Below are 21,645 nucleotides of genomic sequence, written 5' to 3' on the forward strand. Positions count from 1 at the left end.
TTAAAATATTAAGCTTTTTGTGACTGGCTTGCAAGTTTAATGATTAAATGAGGTGGCAGTGATGATGGGGGGGGGGCACATTAAATTATATGCATAATCCAATTTAAACTATAATGCTGCCACAAACACACTGTCCCAGTCTAGTGTTCCTGTGGTTCTGAACGGTGTCTGAGTACTACAAGCTATACACCACCACAAGGAAAGCATCAAAGATTTAAAGACAGAACTTCAGGAGACTTATAGAAGCAAAGCACAGGCTCAGAATATACCAGGAGGTCTTATAATTTCCACAAACCTTTTTAATGAAGTCCTTCTTTTGTTTTGATTTGATTTTTAAGGACATTACCAATGCAATAAACAAAAAGCACAACTGAAATACATTTTTAAAATCAGAGTCTTTCAAGCTATTTTTTAAATGGTAAAGCATAACAAGAAAACCACTTCCTCACCATTTAACCCAATGCATATCTGTGAGTGCTAGCCTGTGAACATACCCACATTTTCTTACATTGGTATATCAAGAAACATGTTTATAAAATGACAATTATCCATATATTTTAAAATAGCACATCAAAATACTCTGGTATGTTCTGCACCATTCTATTTCATTGGGCGGGGGGCATGCTCCTATACAAAAGTACAAAATTCTAACACAATAAAGTAATGAATCTTTTAAGAAATGGAAGTGCCCATTACTGATTCAATCATCAAACACTGTATACATGTGCCAAATTATCAGAATGTACCCCATAAACATGTACAAATAAGTCCCAACAAAAATAAAGCTAAAATAAATGCTATCTCCAAGATAATAAAACTGATTTCAGAATCAACTGTGGTGATCAGACCAGAAGTCGGTGACTTTGATCCTCATTCCAAGACAACGAATTATTTTAAAATAATTCACTTGGTAGCAGGGTAAGATAAATCTATTTTTCTTTCCTTTTTGGACACTAGAGCAAAGCTATGAACTAACTAGAAAAACAAGCATGATGTTCTTAGTGTGGCGGCAGCCAGGTCATCTGCTTTAATGCTGTGAGTCACAGAGCCCGGGGACCTGCACTGTCAGGTTCTGCACCCTTTGACCTGCTGCTTTCACAGGTGAACCGTGAAGCCAGCGACCACCACCACGGCCTCATTCCAAAGGACTTCAAATCTTCATTAGGAAGCTCTTAGACCTGCCAAGTACTCACAGTAGATTCTAAAGGGTTGCATTTTGCTTTTGTAAATGACATACTTCCAGGTATGATATAATAAAAAAATGAGAGCCTGAGAATTAGATTTTTTTAAATCTTTATAAAATAATGTAAATTAATTAGCATTCATCATTAAGAAAACATTAAATGCTTATTTTTAGGTCCTCATACTAAGGTAACAGCATTATCTCAAAAGTATTTTCTAATTTGAGCTTAAAGGTCATGATGTAATCCAGTTACAATTTCACAACAGAAAAATATTTTTGTTTGGTAATACTGTTTTATGTTATATGATAAATATTTTACCAGGTTATAATATTTCTAGTGCTAAATTACCTATGGTTTCTACAAAAATATCATGTTTTAAATACTAAGCATACGGGTCATGATTACAGTTGCTGTTGTCTGATTTGATTAGTCTATTAGACTCAGCCGAGAAAGGATTCTACCGCCCTCTTGTGGTAATTTTAATGTAGTGTCTCCTCCAGGAATCCTTACTTGAATGCCGTAATTACCATCTATGTTTTTGTTTTTTCCTGTTAGCACTTCAGTTTTGACCTTAGGAATGTAGTATTTTTTATTTTATAAGACATTGTCCCCTCACTTTCCAATTATATCAAAGCCCTGTTTTTTCTTAAAATTATTTTTGGCATTTAATGCATGTGCAAAATAACTATGACAAGTCCCTGTCATCATACAAGGACTTGAAATAAATGGAAATAACTCAGTATAGCTAAGCTTTATCACATTTTCCTCCCAGAGGAAAAGGTCTTGCTATGTCAATGACCAACAAGTATCAGAAGCCACTATGAGTCCGAGTATTTTGTTTTTAGAAATAACACAGCAGTCTAATTTCTTTTAAAGAAGTCTGTATCATATGCAATAACCTATCTTTCCATCATAACACAGATACAGCTAGCCCTCCATGCTGAGGTTTCTATATTGACAAGTTCGGCCAAAAATGGATAGAAAATATTTGTGGAGAAAAAGAAATCTGTACTAACCATCTACAAACTTCTTTTTCATGTCATATTTCCTGAACACTACAGTGTAACAATGTTTGCACATCACTTACAGTATACTAGCGTAGGTATTCTGGGGATAGTTAAAGGCAGGAGGATGTGTGTATACTTTGGGGACTCACCGAGTTTCAAGGGTTGAAAGCATGAACGTGGATGGAAGACTACTCACTGGAATATGGTCAACTTAATTAGTGGTTACATCATTGACAAAATAGTGTGCCCATCCCTGTCAACCTGCTAAATGTTACCAGCTTCCCAGGGAGGGGTGGGGCCTCATGAGCCTCTTTCAAAACCAGTATGGAATAGTGATGGTCAGTCTGGTACTGCTCTTGGTGAATGGGAAAAGTGGGGAATAGACTAAAGATATAGGGATCGGTAAAGACTTTCTGAATAGGATTCTGACTATTTAGAAAACAAGGCCAATAACTGATAAATGTGACTCCATGAAATTAAAAAGCTTGTGTACAATAAAGGAAATGGTAAAGTAAATCAATCAAGTAAAGGGGCCCCTACAGAACGAGAAAACAACTTTTACTAGGATATATCTGGTAAAATATAGAGGACTGATTTCTAGAGAAGATAAAGAACTCAAAAACTAAACATCAAGAAAACAAATAACCCAATCCCCAAATGGGCATTAGAACTGAACAGAGTTCTTTGTGAGAAGAAATACAAATGGCTAATAAGGTGTTCAACATCTTTGGCCATCAGGGAATGCAAACATCATGTCATTTCAAACAAGGGATTTGTGCATCTGCACGTGAGCCTTGGGTCAATCTTCCACGTACAGTGAGGGGCAAAAGAACTTGGAGCTTCTCCACAGAATCAACAGCATATGACACACACCACTCTGACACAAAGTACGTATGTCACCACACAGTGACGAGGGTCTGAGCCATAGCAATGGCTCTCAGGACAAAGGAGAGAAAGTTCTTGATGAAGACAACAACAGACAGCCAGTTGGTATTAGTCACTGTGAGGATTAGCAGTGGGGTCTGAAGTTCTCAGTATGCTGCTGATGACTGAGTGCATATGCCATTCCCTAGGGTAGGAAATCACACTTCCAACACACTGCATTTGAAATACTACCAAAGCACAGCAAACATGCCAATGCGCTTGAGGACACCCGAGGTCACCGGATACACGAGTGTAAATAATGGTCAGGCGTTGAACTCAGACGACAGCATCACCCAGGAGAAGGGAAAAGTCCAGGAAGATGTGAAGCTGAACTTGGGCTGGGCAACACTTCCCTATTGTCTCATCCTTCTTGCGACAGCAGTTGTTTGTGGGTATGCTTGTGCGTGTGTGTGTGCGTGTGCATGTGCGTGCGCACGTGCCGTGAAGGCCTGGGGTCAACCTTGGGGCTGATTTCCAGGTGTCAGCTATCTCGTTTTATGAGACAGGGTCTCTCACTGGCCTGGGACTTGCTGAACAGGCCGAGTGAGCAGGCTAGCGAATGCTAGGGATCCTCCTGTTTCAGTTCCCCGATGCTGGGATTACAAGCACACACACTACTATGCAAGCTTTTTTACGGGAATTCTGGGGACCAAACTCAGACCTTCTGGCTGATGTGGTAAGCCCCTGACTAAGTTACCTCCTTACTCCTAACAGAGCAACTTTTCTCAGATAACCGTAAGAGTGGCTTATGTTGGAGAAACAGTCAGTGGTTTAGACTTCCTGCATTGTATGTATCAGAAGACCAAGGGTCAGAGAGGTGAGTCATTTTATTGAACATTCTGACTGAGAATTCACTTTTCTTCACTGAGCCTGAGGTGTTACGTGTAAGTATTTAAATACCCTGTTTCTAGTGTTTTGTCCTCCTGTCCCTTTTTGCTTTATACTTCTCCAGAATAAGCAAAGGGCAATTGTATAGGAGGCACAGAGGATGGTGGCGAGGCATTCTGAAGAGCAAAGCAACCATTGACATTCTTTATAGTTCTTCCCAAATCTTAAATGGTTGACAATGGTTTTCACTAGCAAAGTCTATCGTACACGCTAGAACACATTTTCATTCAAGAAAAGCCAAGAGTGAGTTTTTTTTTGTTTGAATACCTGCTTGGCTTGGACGCTGCCAGTTCGGTGACTTGATGGCGCTGGTGGATCCTACAGGCTTGAAGGCAGCCGCGGTCCTGAGGCCGGCCACCCCTGGCTTGCTGGAACCTGGGCTCTCTAGGCTCTCAGACTTGCTCAGAGGTGAAGCTCCTGGTGACGCTGACTGCTGAGAGGGCTCCTGAGTGCTACTGTAGGGAAGGGAAGGAGACAGCTGTGGTGAGGGCAACAATCTAATTCAGCGACGACTCTTTCTTTTCCAAATCTATCGTAGTTTTATGGAAAACAAAATAGGGATGGATTTTTCTTTATGAAAAAGGAAACTCTGAAAGTGACTAGAACACATGGAACATTCAAGTGGAAAGGGGAACACTGGTGGCGGAAAGTGTAGGTGGTGAGACAGACAGAGTAAAGGAGAGCAACCAAAACAAAGTCGAAATGAAAATGCAGCCGGGCGGTGGTGGCGCACGCCTTTAATCCCAGCACTCGGGAGGCAGTTCCAGGAGGATCTCTGTGAGTTCGAGGCCAGTCTGGGCTACCAAGTGAGTCCCAGGAAAGGCGCAAAGCTACGAAGAGAAACCCTGTCTCGAAAAACCAAAAAAAAAAAAAAAAGAAAAAAAAAAAAAGAAAATGCCACAAGGACACCCATTACTTTACATGCAAATAATTCTGAAGTCATGAAGGACTTCTCTATGTCAAGGAGAAAGAGTAGGTAACATTTGTTTTGAATGTTGGAAATTATTTTCAAATAGTCTACAACAAGAAATTGCACCACTGAAAATTATATCAGCCATCTTCGCAGTGGTGGATTTGCCTTCTACTCCCATCTTAACACTTCAGAAGAACCATCATATCCAGACCATTAGTTTCTGTAGTACCCCTGATAACGATGAACTGGATCAAAGTTGCTCTTTTTACCCTTTCTTCGGGTGCTTCATGAACTGTTCCTGACAACTGACCAGCCACCCTTTTCCACTGCAGTCAATTATCCAGTGGTACTTAGACACCTACCATATGCCAGCTGCTGTAGCAAAGAGACAGTACCTCCTGCCTTGTAGAACGTCCAGTGTTCTGGGTTCATAACACCAGGAAGGAAGAGACTCAGCCACCATGATCTCTTAATCAGTTAATTGACTATCAGAGGCCTTACCTGTGCTGGATCCAGTTTGGTTTAGAGGGTCATGTAGCTTTTATAAACCATTTGTCATTTATAATCATACATGTATCTTCAGAGTGAGTAATAATTTGAGGAGCCCCAAACTATAAAATGCATGCTTTGGAATCACACAGTAATGTAAAAGTGGTCATTTTTCTAAACTGTGGTGTATGATGATGATGATGATGATAAAAACTTCCCATTATTATTAAGCTTTTAAATCCAGACAGCTTAAATAATTCAGAAGTTTAATTCCTTTAATAACTAAAATAAACAGCTAGAGGAAGAGACTACCAAAAATAGGGTTCTTTATTAATGACTTCAGTAAAATATTATACAATGTATGTTTACTTCAGTTACATTTCAGGTTCACTACCTACTACATTCCCAAATGATTGAGAGTACCTACTTCCCTAATGCCTCTTGAATCTCAGTTAACTTTTAGGATGACAGACATGTGACTGCCTAGCCTTAGGAAGGTCTATTTGCAAAGCCTTGTGGGAGTTTGGTTGGGTAAACTGTCCCCTACAATGAGTGACTCACTGTCTGAAACTGTGTAAGCAATATGGCTTATACTGACACCTGTTTTCATTTCAGGAGTCTAGAATTTTGGCACCACCTAGACACAGAGTGCCTAATGGAATGTGCTCCAATAAAACCTTTTGTCCATTTCTAATGGGCTTCTGTGGCAGATACTACTGTGCACATTTGTTATAACCCCTGCCGCAGGAATAAAGCTTATTCATGGGAGTCCACTAGTAAAGGATCCCTGCAAAGTCCAAGCCTGATTACTGTCAGGCTTCACCCCAAGACCTTTTTTTTTTTTTTTTTTTTTTTTTGCTTCTTCCTTTCTTTCCTTTCCTTTTTCTTCTTCCTCTTTTTTTTTTAATGTGAACAAGTACATAGGAATCATGTGGGTCCTTATAGTGAAAATGAAAATCCTAGGAGTAGACCAGAATATTTGACCCTAAACAATTTCTAGAAATCATAGAATACTTGAATTTTATTGAAATAGTATTCCCTATTTTAGTTTTCTCAAAAAAAATTATTATTATTATTATTATTATTATTATTATTATTATTATTATTATTTTGGTTTTTCGAGACAGGGTTTCTCTGTGTAGCTTTGCGCCTTTCCTGGATCTCACACTGTAGACCAGGCTGGCCTCGAACTCACAAAGATCTGCCTGTCTCTGCCTCCCGAGTGCTGGGATTAAAGGCGTGCGCCACCACCGCTCGGCTACTAGTTTTCTCATATTTAAGTTTAACACTGCCATCATCTTCTACTATTTCTTATTAGTTTAATGAGAAGTTAAAACCTGCTAAATGTTAAAACATACTATCCAATGAAAAATTTAAGAATTTTAATAATTCTTATATATAAATAGTAAAAAAGTGCTGCTTAATAGGAATGTTGAATACACATAAAGGCAACATGAAAACATTAATGCAAACAGTGCAAAGATTACTGAACAGTGGATAAATGAACATCATTTAAAGGCTTTGGGATAGACCATTATTTTACTTCTATAGGTTACTGTCTAAACTTTAAATAAGGCAATTAATACTTTGGAAATAAAAGTCCCATTCAGCTCAAATAGTTAAATATAAGGTGCTTAGCCTATTTAGGGCATAGAATGTGAGCTTAACATTTGAAAGGCTAATAAACATATCCAAATAATAAGATAACTATCTTTAATAAATTTATTCATTATGAATAAATTACTTTAAAATATTATATAAAAGAACTTTCTGAGATTAAATTACTCATATGGATCATACAAAAATAATGAGCTAGATAATTGCAACTCTAAAAAAGGAGCTTATATCAAAAATGAAATTCAGAAATACTAAAGTTCGAATCATTGCCATTTAATCATGTGAAGGAATTAAAATTTACTTCTAGGAAACCTGCCATACTTGTGATGCAGTAAACTGAATGACAGGCATCCAGTGCCAAGGCTTGGGAGTCTGGTTGTCAGAAGTAGCAATACTAGATGGCTCAAGGGATGAGAAGACCCTGAGTAGCCTTGGCAACACTTGTGCATCTTTGTGGCCGGCTATATGTGGTTATTTGTGGTGTACTCCTCAATCTGCAGCAGGATGCATGCAGTTCGACAAAGGAAGCAATCCTAATATGGAAAACCACTCAAAGCACAAACCCTGTGCCTTACAAACTGACAGTCCTGTCTCAGCTGAGAGGCACTCAGGCAGACGATGGAAACACTAAAGTGGGCATGGCCATTAAGAGAGCAGAGAGCTGAGTTACAGTGTACTACACTTACTCCCCCCACCCCCAGACTTTGGACACCAGGTACCCCTGTGTACCTTCATTTGCAAGCACCCAAATTCTACATCTAGCTAAAAGAAGGAATAATATCATCCTCCTCGCACCGGGCTCTATGGCATGTGGTTATATACTATTTTCTATTTAACCACTCAAGCTTCTAGATGTAGAAGCACTACTTCTAGAAGTGCAGTTACTACAGCTGTAGCCATCTGATAAAGTCAGGAGTCCACTATAGTTCACATATTGGCACAATTACTCATAACTTCATACCAAACATCAAGCGTGCTGGTGAAAGATATCACAAGGATTAAAAGGTGAGCTGATGGGTAAATAAAACAGTATGCATGTGCACTAGCATTACAGGGAAATTGCAGCTAAATGAAATTAGATAAGTCAGTTCTATGATTTTCTGTCTGGCCTGTTACCATAGTAATACGTTGTTTGAGGAAGCAAACCTCTGCATGCCATGTTCCTTCCCAAAGTACCTGCTTTTCTTAACACGGATAGAGCCACTTGACTTCTCGGAGGACTGAAGACAGGAAAAAGCTAGAGGCTTGGGAACAGTGCTGATGCAAAGTGCATCCAGGAGGGACTGAGAGTTTTCAGGGCCGGAGAGCCTGGCAAGCATTCAGAGAAGGACTTCAGTGAAAACTCGTGGTATCCGCAGAAGAAAGTGGTTTTCCAGTCTATGATCTGAAATATTCTCTTAAGAGTGTGAGAGAAACGGGGAGGAGGAAGAGAGAGAAAAGAAGTGCAAAGCAGTGGGGAAAGATGAAGAGAAACGCTATGCATTTATCATATTATTTTACTCATATATAAAATATGATATAAAATTGATGAAATTTGACTGGGCACACACCTTTAATCCCAGTACATGGGAGGTAGAGTCAGGTGGATCTCTGTGAGGTTGAGGCCATCCTGGTCTACATAGTGAGTTCCAGGATGGCTAGGTCTATGCACAGAGACCTTGTCTCAAAACAAAACAAAACAAAACCCAAAAAACAATGGATGGAATTTTCACTATAATTATGCAAGGCTAGCTTTCAAAAGCTAAATGTGATAGGAACAATATAGAAACAAAACTCACAAAAGGGCCATTTCAGAGAGCAATGAGGCTTTAGTCCCCCAATGCTGTGGAATAAGATAGTCTCAACAGATAACTTAATTTCTTTCTGATTCTGCCTCAACTACAACAACTGAAAGCTGTAAGACTCTAAGACTGTAAGAACATAGGATATAATAATGGGTACAACGGAGAGATACACATAAGTGGTGGTCGTGAAAAGAGAGACAGGGATGCTTTTAAAGAACATTCTCCAGTCCCATGGATTTCCCCACAACCTGTGTGAAATGCTCACCACACCAAGGGGAGCTAGCTCACTTCAGAACCCTGCTTCCGGACAGAGCAGGTCTGTTCCCTCTGGAGTGAGCTGCCAGACACTGGAGGATGCTGGGACCACAGACAGACACGGCACACACAATTCTACCTGGTTTTTGCAGCGAGAGCGGCAGACACAGTGGCAGCCGCACCACTGACAACTGCAGCACTGTATCTAGCAGGAGGGGAGAAGGCAGAAAAGTTTCCAGAACCTTCCACAGAGCCTTCTACAGTCCTTGTAGAGCTGCTTACACTGACAGGGAAAGAAAGAGGGCAGGAGGAAATGAAGTAAGAAAAGGCAGCAGGATGGACACAAGTCAGCGTCACTCGAATCAGCAGTAGACACAGTGAGCCATCTGAAGGCGTGACGGGTGCTTGGGTACTTACGCATCATGTCTGCAATCCCAGAGACTCAAATTTAACGTGCAAGCCTGCCTAAAACAGACTGTTTCCCACCAAGCACTCTAACATGTCAATTATGTCCAGTCCTATTATAAGTACATTGAAATTTACATGTCACATTTTTGAAGAGTGATACATAAACAACTAAGTAAAAAATGAATCTGAAAATAAAGGCTGTGTTTCTATAAGCAGAGATAAGGGGGTTTTCCCAAACAGAGAAGTGTTGTCTGGGAGGAGACATACACCAAGGACATGACATTTTAAATGAGATGTGCCTTTAGAAGCAGAACTGCCTACATGTTCAGAAGCAGCAACATTTATTAACACGAACAACATACAATTTTAAAATAATCTAAGTTAAATTATTCTGGATGCTAAGAATCTTTGCAAAAATAAACATTAATTACAAGAATATAAATTACCAAAATATTACCTTCTTTGTAAAGTTCTCCATTTCTATTTTGAGTTAGCTCTGTAAGATTTTTAGATGAGATTAAATTTCATATTCAGAAAAGTCCTTATGACTTAAAATAATTATTTTTTTCAAACAGTAAAATATATGGGCAGAAATTTACATTCTAGCAATAGGAATGCAGTACTCTCAAAATTGGTTATCAAATTTTAATTGAGAGTTTTTAATTAAATGGGATAGTCTAAAAACATGGTGTGGGATTTGCTTATCTTCCTCTTTGGGTGTAAGTTACTAATAACATCACTATAACACTATAACTACTTTTTGTTTTAAAAGTTTGTGAAAATCAGCCACCCCCAACACATTATGAGCCAAGTTCAACACAGGTTATTAAGAACTCAGCTTAAGAAACTATGAGAGTGGACCTAAGTCTGCTCTCTCTTCTAAAGAATTTGATAAGCTCCCAACTCCACCAATGTAACTTTATAAACCACTGGAAGAAAACTGAAGAAACTACAGGAAGTCAGTTTAACATATTATATAAGAAGCAAAGGATGGTGTACACATTTGTAAATAATCCATGAAATGGGATTGTATGGCTAAGTTTGAACAACTTCTATGAATAGTTAGAAAAAGAAGAATGGGGCCAGGAGAGAGAAGCTAAAGATGCTTTCAATGCAGAGTGAGGAAGTGTGAGTGCTAAGGTGAAGAACAGGTACCTAGTGATTTAACGTTTGTGTTTCTGAATCACTCTGCATCTTTGAGTCAGCAGTTGCCAATGGTGAAAAGTGATGGTGAATCATAAATAGAAACAAGGTATAAAATAGTCAGCTAAAAATACATCAGCTAACTCATCCTGTAGTTGGGAGAGGAGGAAATTAATGAAGTTCCTCCATCCAATGGTAAAAGGAATTATATGAAAGAATTACCAACATCTTACAGGTGGTATCTTTTGCCTCTATAGTCTGAGAACATGTCTGGGACTTTTGGAACATGTCTCTCTTCTTTCAGAGGTACATGATTGAATTTAAGAACAGACTTAAGCCAAACTCAGTTAATTTAGCAAATCGCAAAGTGAATAAACAAGACACAAATTTCCTCATTCTATATTAGATGTTAACAACCAAACCAAAGCATACTAGAATATAAAAAGCAGTGTAAAGCAGTGTTTGGAGGCTGAGTATGTCCACACATAATGACATCAGCTCCTTAATTCATGATCGTGCTCTCATTTCAGTGAGTTTAGTATTGAGATTCACAGCAGCATTGAAACAGAGACAACCGAGAAGGAAAGAACTCTACCTAGAGTAAGTGGCTGCTACTTTAGAAAATGTGGCCACTTGACTATGAATATTTAACACCTGGGGAGCTGCAGGTGGGTGAGGTCCACTCTTAAGTAGGTCTTCCAGAGAACTGTCAAACCTATGTTTTCAGAAGTGAAAAAAAAACAAGGCAAAGGACAGATTAATGAAAAGTTGAGGTCATGTTCACCATGTATACCATCATGTAAGTGTCAATAATTTACATCTGAGAATCCTCTAGTTCAGTGGTTCTCAACCTGTGGGTCATAACCTCCTTGGGGTCTCATATCAGATATTCTGCATATCAGATCTATAACAGTAGCAAAATTACAGTTATGAAGTACCAATGAAATAATTTTATGGTTGGGGATCACTAACACATGAGGAACTGTGTTAAAGAGTTGCAGCATTAGGAAGGTTGAGAACCTAGTTGGTTCTTATTGTTTAGTTCTGTGTCTACAAACCAAAACAAACACTGCCCCTGACACCAAATATAGGCTGCTCTTCTCCCAAATCATTCAACATAGCTACAGCCATGTGAAAAAAGATTATGCTGAAAAGGGAAAGGTGAATGAAAATTCCCATTCACTGACTATATAGTTTTGACTTACTTAAGAAAACTTAAGCTTCAAGAACTTATTAAGTGGTCCAACACTGCACAGAGTAAAGGTCAAATGGAATTTGGACCAAGTCTACCCTTACTATTTCCACTGGCTTGTAGTACTACAAGAGAGCAGACAGGAGTAAGTCAAACATTTTTTGTAGATCTGAAATCATGTGGATGGTATTCATAATGATGTATATAAAGAAAGTAGTTTATCTAATTATATAGCCAACAGTTGCAAGCAGCTTGGTGCTTTTTATCTAATTAAAATTTTTTATTATAACACTTGTATACAAGTTATTGTATTGACATTCTCAATTTATACACATCCCTTTTTAACTATTACAGTTTCATATATATAATATAAAGATGGTTTCTGATCAAAGTCATCTGTTATCCGCTTGTATCCTCCCTCGCCAAACTCCTTCCCAAATCTCTCTCCTATTTTCCTGTTTTGTTGCTGTTGTATTTTTCCTGTTTTTTTTTTTTTAATGTCTATAGGATGCCAATATTAAATTTAGAAAAGATATTACCAGGTAAAGAAAAGGTAGAAATAGCAAAGGGTTGGATTCAAAGCAAGCACCAAATCTAACACTGGAAGGAATTAAACAAGAAAAAAACAAAATTACCCATTTTCTACAAAGTCCATATATGGGAAAATGGAACGGATCAGCTATATTACACTGATTCTTGCATGGAAAATGTAACATTAAGGTAAAGAACAAGAAAAGGAGGGCTTCTAGTCTCAGTTTTCATTTAGAATTGGTCCTTTCTTTACTAAAGTGCTGAAAAGCTAGAAACAACTTGAGAAGGTGCCATACAGAAATAAAGTATTATGAGAGGCACAGAAAAGGATAAAGAAATTATACAACACAGCACCATGGACAAAAATAGACACCATTTCCTTTTGCAAGGCCACAAATGAAGAATAGTTTTCACACTTTTAAAAAGTTTTTTTTTTTTCCGAAATTAAGAACATTTCACATGACCTACATGAAAAGTATACGGCATTCATATTTTTGGCATGTCCACATAAAGTTTTATTGGGATACTAGTAAACTCATTCATTTATGCATGTATTATGTATGTCTGGCCATTTCAGACTATGTGGAGAGTTGAGAAGTTATGGCACGCTTTTACTCACAAAACCCAATGTGGGTTGTGACCTGGACATTTATTAAGCCAAAGGAAAAAAAAAAAAAAGGCTGCTGAGCTTTGTCCCAGAGAAAGAACAGCACATTGCTATCAGACTGTCCTTTTCAAGTACCCTTGTCACGTATTAGGTGTTCCAGCACCGATCTAACGCTAGTTGACTGTGCTAGCTGCTCTCCAGTGCTCTCACTGAGCACCTCTTCTTTCTCTAGCTTTCCATTTCTTCTCGAAACAGACCACATGCTACTACTGTTTTTCCACACCTCTCTGGATCACACCTCACTGGGCTAATTTCTAAGCATCCTTTCAACTGAGTTTAAAGGGCACCACCTGTGACGCTGTCACTGTTAGACGTGTTCAAGCACTTTGCATTTTTCTGCATGTAAAATGTGTTATTATTGTGGTGTATTGCTTGTGTGCCTAATATGTTTAAAGTCAGGCTCCCTCAATAAACAAAAATTTTTCAACTGAGAAACCGTGATATTTATGCATATAAAAATGAAGTATAATAAAGTACTTACCATAAGTAATTAAATATTTACCAACTGAACCAGTGAAATTTCCTGTTTTTGAATACAGAGCTCATGATATATATAAGTACTTGTCTTAGAACATTTGTACCTCTAGCGACATATCACAATCTAGCTAAACAAATGGTATTGCCCAGGGAAAGATATATGATCAAAGAAATGCCTAGGATTTGAAAACCATGTGCATAGAATGTCTTTATACTATAACAAGAGAACTATAAAGAATTTCCATTATTTATATGCCATCTAACAATAAGAGTTTATTTTTTAAAGAGTGGGTTGAAGAATTCTTCTCATGCTTCTAGGAGCTATGCTGACTAAACATTTGAGGATTCAAATTTATATAATTTATACAATACCTTTAAAAGCTAGATTTCTGAGGTTATGAACAATGGGCTTGGGAAGTTTCCCTTGTGTTACACATGATTACCTATTTATTATTTAGCTAGTCTCTAAAAATACAAGATTCATGGCAGACTTTTAAACTACTATACTTAATATGGAGCAGACATCAACATGTATCCTCATCCTGACATTCCCTAATAGTTATTCCTCTTAGGGTTGAAAGTTCTGATTAATAGCACACTCAGAGCAGTCAAACTTTCTGCCTCATCTGCTGCTTAAAAGAGTCTTTGGTTTCCACCAGGAGACTGAAGATTTTTCCTTCCCACATACATCCACAGAATCAGGCTTGAATCCTTTGGCTGCTTTTCGTGGGAAAAATGAACAGTTATTTGCGGTCTGTGTTTTTCTTTGCAACCATGCCTAACTGTTTCCATTTGCACCCATGCTAATAATCTATCTAGGCAAATCAGTCATGACCATCTTTACCATTCTGCAGGATCAAGGGAGAAGGATGCTTTCTGGCCTCCAGCCTGCACAGCTGTCCAGTATCCTTAAGCTGTGCTCTCCAGCTCATTCCTTTCTCTCAAGCACCTCACCTTCACTCTGCTCCTACACCAGGCGTTATGTATGTGTCCCCTTGAAGCAATGCCATGAGATCTTTTAAAGAAATCATCAACAACAAGCTACCTTTGTCTCTTATTTTCTATGCCCTTGACAGTCAAACTGAAACAACTGTCCACTTAGCACTTGTCACACTTCAGCCCCAATCATATTCTTGTTATGGTCACTAAGGTCTTCTTTATGATTAAACTGGATTAAGAATTTGTATTTATCAGGCCGGTTGGTGGTGGTGCACATCTTTAATCCCAGCACTTGGGAGCCAGAGACAGGCGAGTTCAAGGCTAGTCTGGTCTACAGAGAGAGTTCAGGACAGCCAGGACTATACAGAGAAACCCTGCCTCAGAAAAAACAAAAACAAAACAAACAAACAACAACAAGAACAACAAAAAAGACCCTGTGTTTATCTTGTTTTTATTGTGGTTAAAAGCTACAAAACTTAAGTGTGCTATTATCATTTTAATGTATAGTTCAGTATTGTTAAATAAATAACATTATGAAACAACTCCAGAATGTTTTCATTCTGCAAGTCTGCAATGCTAAGCCACTCTACAACTCTACTTTGCTTACATGAGTGTGGTACTGCTGATACCTTACACAGGGGAATCATCTATTTACCTAGGCTCACTATCTGATCTACTGATCACTTCATCTCTTCTTCTCTGCAGTGTTGGACCCCATTATTTACCATACTTCAGTATTTCACTGGCTACTCCTACTCTCAAAGGTCACTATCATGGTAATATAATTTGGAGAATAGCATTATACTCTTTCATATCTTTAAATGGCAATATAACAGTGTTTCTTAGTGATCTGTCAACAGCAGACTGTGTTGTGAGTTCACTTTTATTTTTGTATGTCTCCTATCAAAATTAACTTTTTTTTTTTCAAAATAAACTCTTAAGATTTTCCCTATGTTATTCCATTTGATGGCCATACAATTACTAGAAACCTGGAAGGAAAACTTTTACATATACCACCTCCACGATGACCTCAAATTCCATTACCATGTCCCTGTTATTCATGTGTGTGTGTGTGTGTGTGTGTGTGTATGTGTGTGTGAATTCATCTAATTTAGTATAAAATGATAAAGCATTATTGGTGTTGAATTAATCTGTTATCTATTTGAAAGTATAAATGTACCAGTCTGAACATCCTACATTCAACAGCTACCAACTGCATGTCTTTGTAGAGAGCAGGTGTCTTGAGAGAGCTACCACAGCATGTGGAGTTCTAGTAACAGTGTCCTTCCAACATCTACAACGGCCAAGATTACAGATCGTCTGTCCTAAGCTTTCCTATTCAACCATCCACTGCATTCATCCATTTACTCAACAGTAACTACAACAGCAATAACAACAGTACTACATGGATTCTCATCTCATGATATGACTGTCATGCCTGTCCTCATACATTCTAATCCAGGCGGAATTTCCACTCTTCAAAGGGTCACCAACTAAAGCCTCTTTCCTCCAATAGGCCTGAAAGAAGACTCCCCTGTGCTTCTCATCTTGTTCATCCATCATTTCCTAGGCTCACACTCCACTCCTTTATGTCTTTCCTAATCCAGCTAACTCCCATCACTACAAGACCTCACAAACACTATACCGTTCTGCTCTAACCTCTACGCCCTTTTGTTGCAGTTTGCACCATTCAGTATTGAAAATAAAACCTGATGGTTTTAAGACACTCTTGCCACTTAGTTTCCCAGTGGGCCTTGAGCTTACTCTATGATCAGGCAGGCCTTGAACTTCTTGACCCTCTTACCTTCAGCTGCGGAGAGTTTTGTATATTAGAAGAGGAGTTGGACTGTAGATATATTGTGGGGACAAGAGAGTTAGAAATGATGTTGCATTACGAACAATCCATTTTAGCTCAGTGAAAAGGCTGATAGAATATGGAGGTTTAAAAAAATGAGGCAGGGGGAAGAGTGCTTAAAACATCTAGATTTTGGGCATATTACATGGAAATTTGGATTGCATGGCTGTCATATTCCAAGACTAAGGCTTAGTTTTGGGAAAGTATATCCCAGAAGTAAAACAAGTCAAAGAATTTAGTAACTCAGGTACTCAGTGGCTCAACACACTGTCACTGAGGTCATTATATAAAAACCACAGTGAGGTGGAAAGGGGGGCATTGAGCCAGTCACTAAAGCCAGAGGTGGGGGACCCAGAGATGAGACAAGGAGACAGATCAGTTTGGGGATCTGCAGGAATTTAAAGAAGGCTGCTATCCATGAAGCCTAGTAAAGAAAGGGAGAGACAGGCTAAGCTGAGGGAAGTGACTTATGCTAAGGAATTTCGATTCTCCACCAAATGAATGAGAATCCCTAACTAGCGTCTACTGATCAGTCTTCATTGTGCCTATTATATTGCCATATATAGGTACACAGTACACTGTAAACTAAAGCCTCCTCTGCATTTTTTGTCCCACTGGATGCTGTTCCATGCTTGGCCAGCCCTCTCTTTCTGCCATGATCTAGTATCTGGAACAGTGAGCGGTACAAAGTACTTCATAAGCATTTGTTGGATGTTTTCCTTTTTTACACCAAGTGAGCCCAAATTTAAACTAGTTTATGAGTTAGAAGGTAACCTTTCCCTTTTGAAAAAAAAAAATATGCCTCTGCTTATTCTATTTTCTTTCCCATTTTTCATCTTAAAAAAGAGTCAACACTCCTTAGCAATCTTCTTAAAGTACATGTAAATCACTGAGGAAAATATGATCAAAGAGAACTACTTAGAATCAGCTTATATCTAGGCCTCAATTTCTTCAGAGGTAAGTAAATCAAAACCTTTTAGTATGCGCTTCTGAGTTTGGGTTATTTTTGCTCCCTTGCATCTTTCAATAAAGACACAAATTTCACAATCACTATTGACAATGCCACGTCTGTTTCTGCTTCTTCCTTTTTGTAAGGCCCCAAATTAACGTTGTTGGGTAGTTTTACTTTATTTATGTAGGGAGAGGCATGTGCTTGTTAGTCTTTATCAGCAACTTGACACAACCATAAGTAACCTGGGAAGAGAGAGCCTCAATTAAAGCACTGGCCTGTGGCCATGTCCTTGCTTAACTGTCTGGATTGAGATTGGTGTGAGGGGCCCAGCCCACTGTTCACTGTATCATCCCCGGGCAGGAGAGTCTGGGCTGTGTAAGAAAGCTAGTTGGGCATGAGAAGTGAACAAGCCAGTAAACAGAGTTCCTCTATGGTTTCTGTTTCAACTTCTGCCTTGACTTCCTGATGGACTATGTCCTGGAAAGCATAAGCCAAATAAATAAACCCTTTCCTACCCAAGTTTCTTGAACATGGTGCTTATCACAGGAACAGAAAGCAAACTAGACCAAGGTACATTTTCTTTATATCATGTGATATGCTTCCAATTTCCTTTATAAGAGCTACAAATGTTTGATTCCTTTTTTGCAGTTTGTTACCCTTGATTTTAATCACATCCGTCTAAACATGTTCTTTTTCTGTATTAAAATTTCAAATTACTCACTTCTAACCAAGATCTGAAATTATAAAATCTTTCAGTTCATTCTAGGTTCCTTCTATGAATTGCTAGACTACTGTCAAAAATAATAAAGTGCATGAAAAGACAAAGTTACCTCAAAAATTCCCCAGGGTTATCCTTCCTTGACATGTTCTGTGCAAAGAAGTGAATTCAGACCCCCAAAGAACAATGGAGTGCACTTGTGAGATGAGAACCTATCACTAAGGCAGACACAGGGTAGCTCAACAGACAGCTTTCAATATATACTAAAATAGAGAAGGGACAAGCAACAGTGGCTTTGAAATACTTGTAATCTGAAAATCAAGTTCTTCAAGGAGAGAAAAAATTAAGTTGCTAAAATATCCTTCCACATCATTTACTTTTTATTATGTAATGTATTAGCTTAATTTCTTTTATAAAAATCACACTACCATAATAAACAAATCTTCATATAAAGATAAAGGCAGAATAACTAAGTACTCTGAAGTGTCAGTGTGGCTGAAATATGTAAAATTAACTAGAAACAAAAGAGGTCAAATGAAGACTATCATGGTGAAACTGTCTATCATCAACGCTTCTAATTAAGTTTTCTAGGTTGTCATTTGTTTATGTTGGAAAGACTGAAGGAGTCGTGTTTGATATTGCATTTTCAAACAGACAAAAACAACACTGTGTTTACTTTCATGAAGGTAAGGATAGGAAAAATTAACCCTAGCAGCATCATAACTAAGGGTTACTGATCTATAAGCCTGCCCATGTTCTAAGGCACTTGGCATATATTCTGGACTCTACAGATGAGTCAAGTCTACATATCACAAATACTGATTTTTATTAATAAAGGAGTTTTATAAGAAGCAATAAATCACAAATATTTTGACAAAGTTTTTAGAACTATGCAGAGAACAATTTGTACATGAAAATACAGAGTAAGGAGAAACCGTCTTGTCACAAGTATTTCTACAGGACTGCTCTCAGAAGGTGCTCAAGTGTAATGATCCCTTATGCTCAGCAGATGGCGACAACTGCATTACTGTCACCAACCCGCAGCTGCTATACCACAGAATTTACCAAAAGAACATGAAGGCAGATCAAGTACTAATACTCTGTATTTTGCAACCCACAAAAACGACTTGCTCATGTCCCCATTTTTGACCTATGATCCTTTTCCAGATTGTCATACATATCGTGTAGGAATGTTTGAGACAGTGGCAGCTGAGGAATTCTAGCTAGATATTTTCAGAATCATTTTCCAAAATTAGACTGGTGTGGAGGTGTTGGCATTCTGTCCTCTGGGTTTAAGTGTTAACTGAGCTCATAACAATGTATGCGAACATCAGATTGGGAACAATTCTCACTTCTCTGCAGAGCTTATGTAGTTTGGGGGTAACAAATATAACTAACTAGCATGTAGCCTTGTGTGTTTGTATCTGCACATAGTGTACACAGGGGTGTGTGTGTGTGTGCACTTGTACACATGTGCATATGGAAGCCAGAAATCAACATGTGGTGTCTTGCTCTATCGCTTTCCACCTTAACATGGCCTCTCCTTGGTGCTCACCAACTGAGCAAGACTAGCCATGCAGCAAGCCCCAGGCCTTTGAGTTCACCTCACTGCCTTGAGAAAGCATCTCTCACTGAATCGGAAGTTCATCATTGTGTTAACCTGGCTGGCCATCTCGATGTCCCCCATCTCGATGTCCCCCAGTGCTGGAGTTACAGGCACGGACAATCACGCCTGGCTTCTTTACATGACTCTGGTCTTCATGCTTACACAGAAGTGCTCTTACCTGTTGAGCCACCATCCCAGGACCACATTACAATTCTTCACCATAAAGTAATCAAGATCCATCATTCATATGAAAGGGAGATAAAAATCCTGATGAACTATGCTGGACTCTAACAAGGTTATGTGTGCTGGAGAGATAGCTTAGGTGGAGAGCACAGGCTGTTCTTCCAGAGGACCTGGGTTCAACTTTGAGCACCCATGTTAGTGAGAAACTAACAAAGTGATGCAATTTCTCTTGCTCAAGTAAAATGCTAGTTTATATTTATTTACATATAAACTGCACATTGAAATAGTAATATTCCTATTCAGTAGAAAGACAAAATTAATGAGACCAAGAGAGGCATCTTTTAATTTTAAGTAAGTTGTATCATATTTGACAAAATTATATATTTTGCATATAAGTATATTTTAAGGAAGTCATTTTTAAATAAAATTTTCAATGGCTTCCCATAATTTTCTATTCTAGTATACTACTCATCATCATCATAATAATAATCATCACTATCACTATCATCATCATCATCATCATCATTTCTATTATGTTACTAACATGATAGTTCTTAGCTCGTTTATTTATATTTGCAATTCTGGAGACCAAACCCAGGGCTTCCTATACATGAAGCAAGGGCTCTAATGACATCTGGCTCTGCTGTTGCCTTTCTCAAGTCCACAACATAAAGTAGATTCTTTCAACATGAATGACAAATGATTTCTGTTCCTTTTTCCAATCAGAGCACTAAGTGTCACACCTATCTGTTTCTAAGATCAGTTATTTTCTCCACCCAAGAGACCCCATGCAGTCCTGTGGAAGCATCCCATAAACACAAAGGAAGGACTAAGAAGCAAAGGCTGCTTTGACGAAACAGACAGACAAAACACTCTTCCATGCCTGCTTCATGAACAGAAAATAACAGGAGAAAAGAGTCAACTACAGGCGATTACATGACCGGGAGTACCATATTCTTCCTTTCAAGACACTTAGTAGGTCCATTTTTTTTACTTCTAATGTAAGCAACATGTTGATATTATAACAAAAAATGACCTACTACTGATTCAATTGCACTTGTGTACTATCGTATAACGATTTTTCCTAATTACTTAGCAGAGAAGAAAACAATGGGCAAGCATAGTTAATTAGTAACTGAATTGTTAATATCAAGTATGGCAGAGTATGCTAAGATGCTTACATTCTAAAAGCTTATTCTCTAGTTGGAGACATAGGACATGGGGACAAATACTTGTTGTCCAAAACAGGAAAAGAAGCACCAAAGATTGTGACGGTGCTTACAAATGGGTCCAAGGCATGTAACTCTATTCCAGACTTACATCTTGAGAGTCAAAGGAGTGTGAGGAAAATCCATGGGTATAGTTAAGGACTGGACTGTATTATTACCCTGATCCATATATTGAAGTCTTCAGTGTGACTCAATTTGGTCACAGATTCTTTAAATTTGTAACTAAGGGTAAATGGGGTCCAAGTTCAATATAACTGGTGTCCTGTAAGAGGAAGAAGGGAAAATTAAAATGCCAAGAAATCAGGCTTCACTGGAAACCAAGCCTGCTGGTATGGTGACCTAGGAATTCTAGGCTCCAGAACTATGAGGATAATTAATCCATCTGCTAAGCCACTTAACATGTGCATCTTGTGCCAGGGCCGCCTAATACAGACTATTTCTGATTAAGAGGTAGATGGGGAAGAATCATAGATCCTAACACATCTTCAAGGTTAATCATTCCATAGATTTATACAGGCCTTTACTTATATACTCACTACTCCATGCATCCAGAAGGAAATACTATACCTATGAGAATGCCTTTTCTTCCAATTTGTATTTTTATATGAAGACCCTTATCTTCCAGGAACAAGGTAGAAAGTCAGATTATGTAGACAAATACCCATCAGTAAAACCACAAAAAGA

At 38.4% G+C, this 21,645-nt stretch overlaps 1 protein-coding gene across 8 annotated transcripts in view; it reads right to left on the minus strand.

Annotated features, from left to right (window-relative positions):
* Pdlim5 (PDZ and LIM domain 5) overlaps positions 1-21,645 on the minus strand; it is a 170,367-nt gene that overhangs the window by 39,850 nt on the left and 108,872 nt on the right. For 5 of the 8 annotated variants that reach the window (XM_042280023.2, XM_042280022.2, XM_042280020.2 and 2 more), the window contains 4 exons: positions 11,208-11,327; positions 9,201-9,344; positions 8,199-8,330; positions 4,271-4,458 (listed from right to left, as the gene is read on the minus strand). In XM_042280023.2, the coding sequence (XP_042135957.1) occupies positions 4,271-4,458; positions 8,199-8,330; positions 9,201-9,344; positions 11,208-11,327 (584 nt within the window). The remainder of the gene's footprint in view (positions 1-4,270; positions 4,459-8,198; positions 8,331-9,200; positions 9,345-11,207; positions 11,328-21,645) is intronic. The other 3 variants (XM_016004737.2, XM_016004735.2, XM_016004734.3) reach the window with 1 other exon arrangement.

Source organism: Peromyscus maniculatus, chromosome 6 (genome assembly GCF_049852395.1).
Source record: "Peromyscus maniculatus bairdii isolate BWxNUB_F1_BW_parent chromosome 6, HU_Pman_BW_mat_3.1, whole genome shotgun sequence".
NCBI classification, from domain to species: domain Eukaryota; kingdom Metazoa; phylum Chordata; class Mammalia; order Rodentia; family Cricetidae; genus Peromyscus; species Peromyscus maniculatus.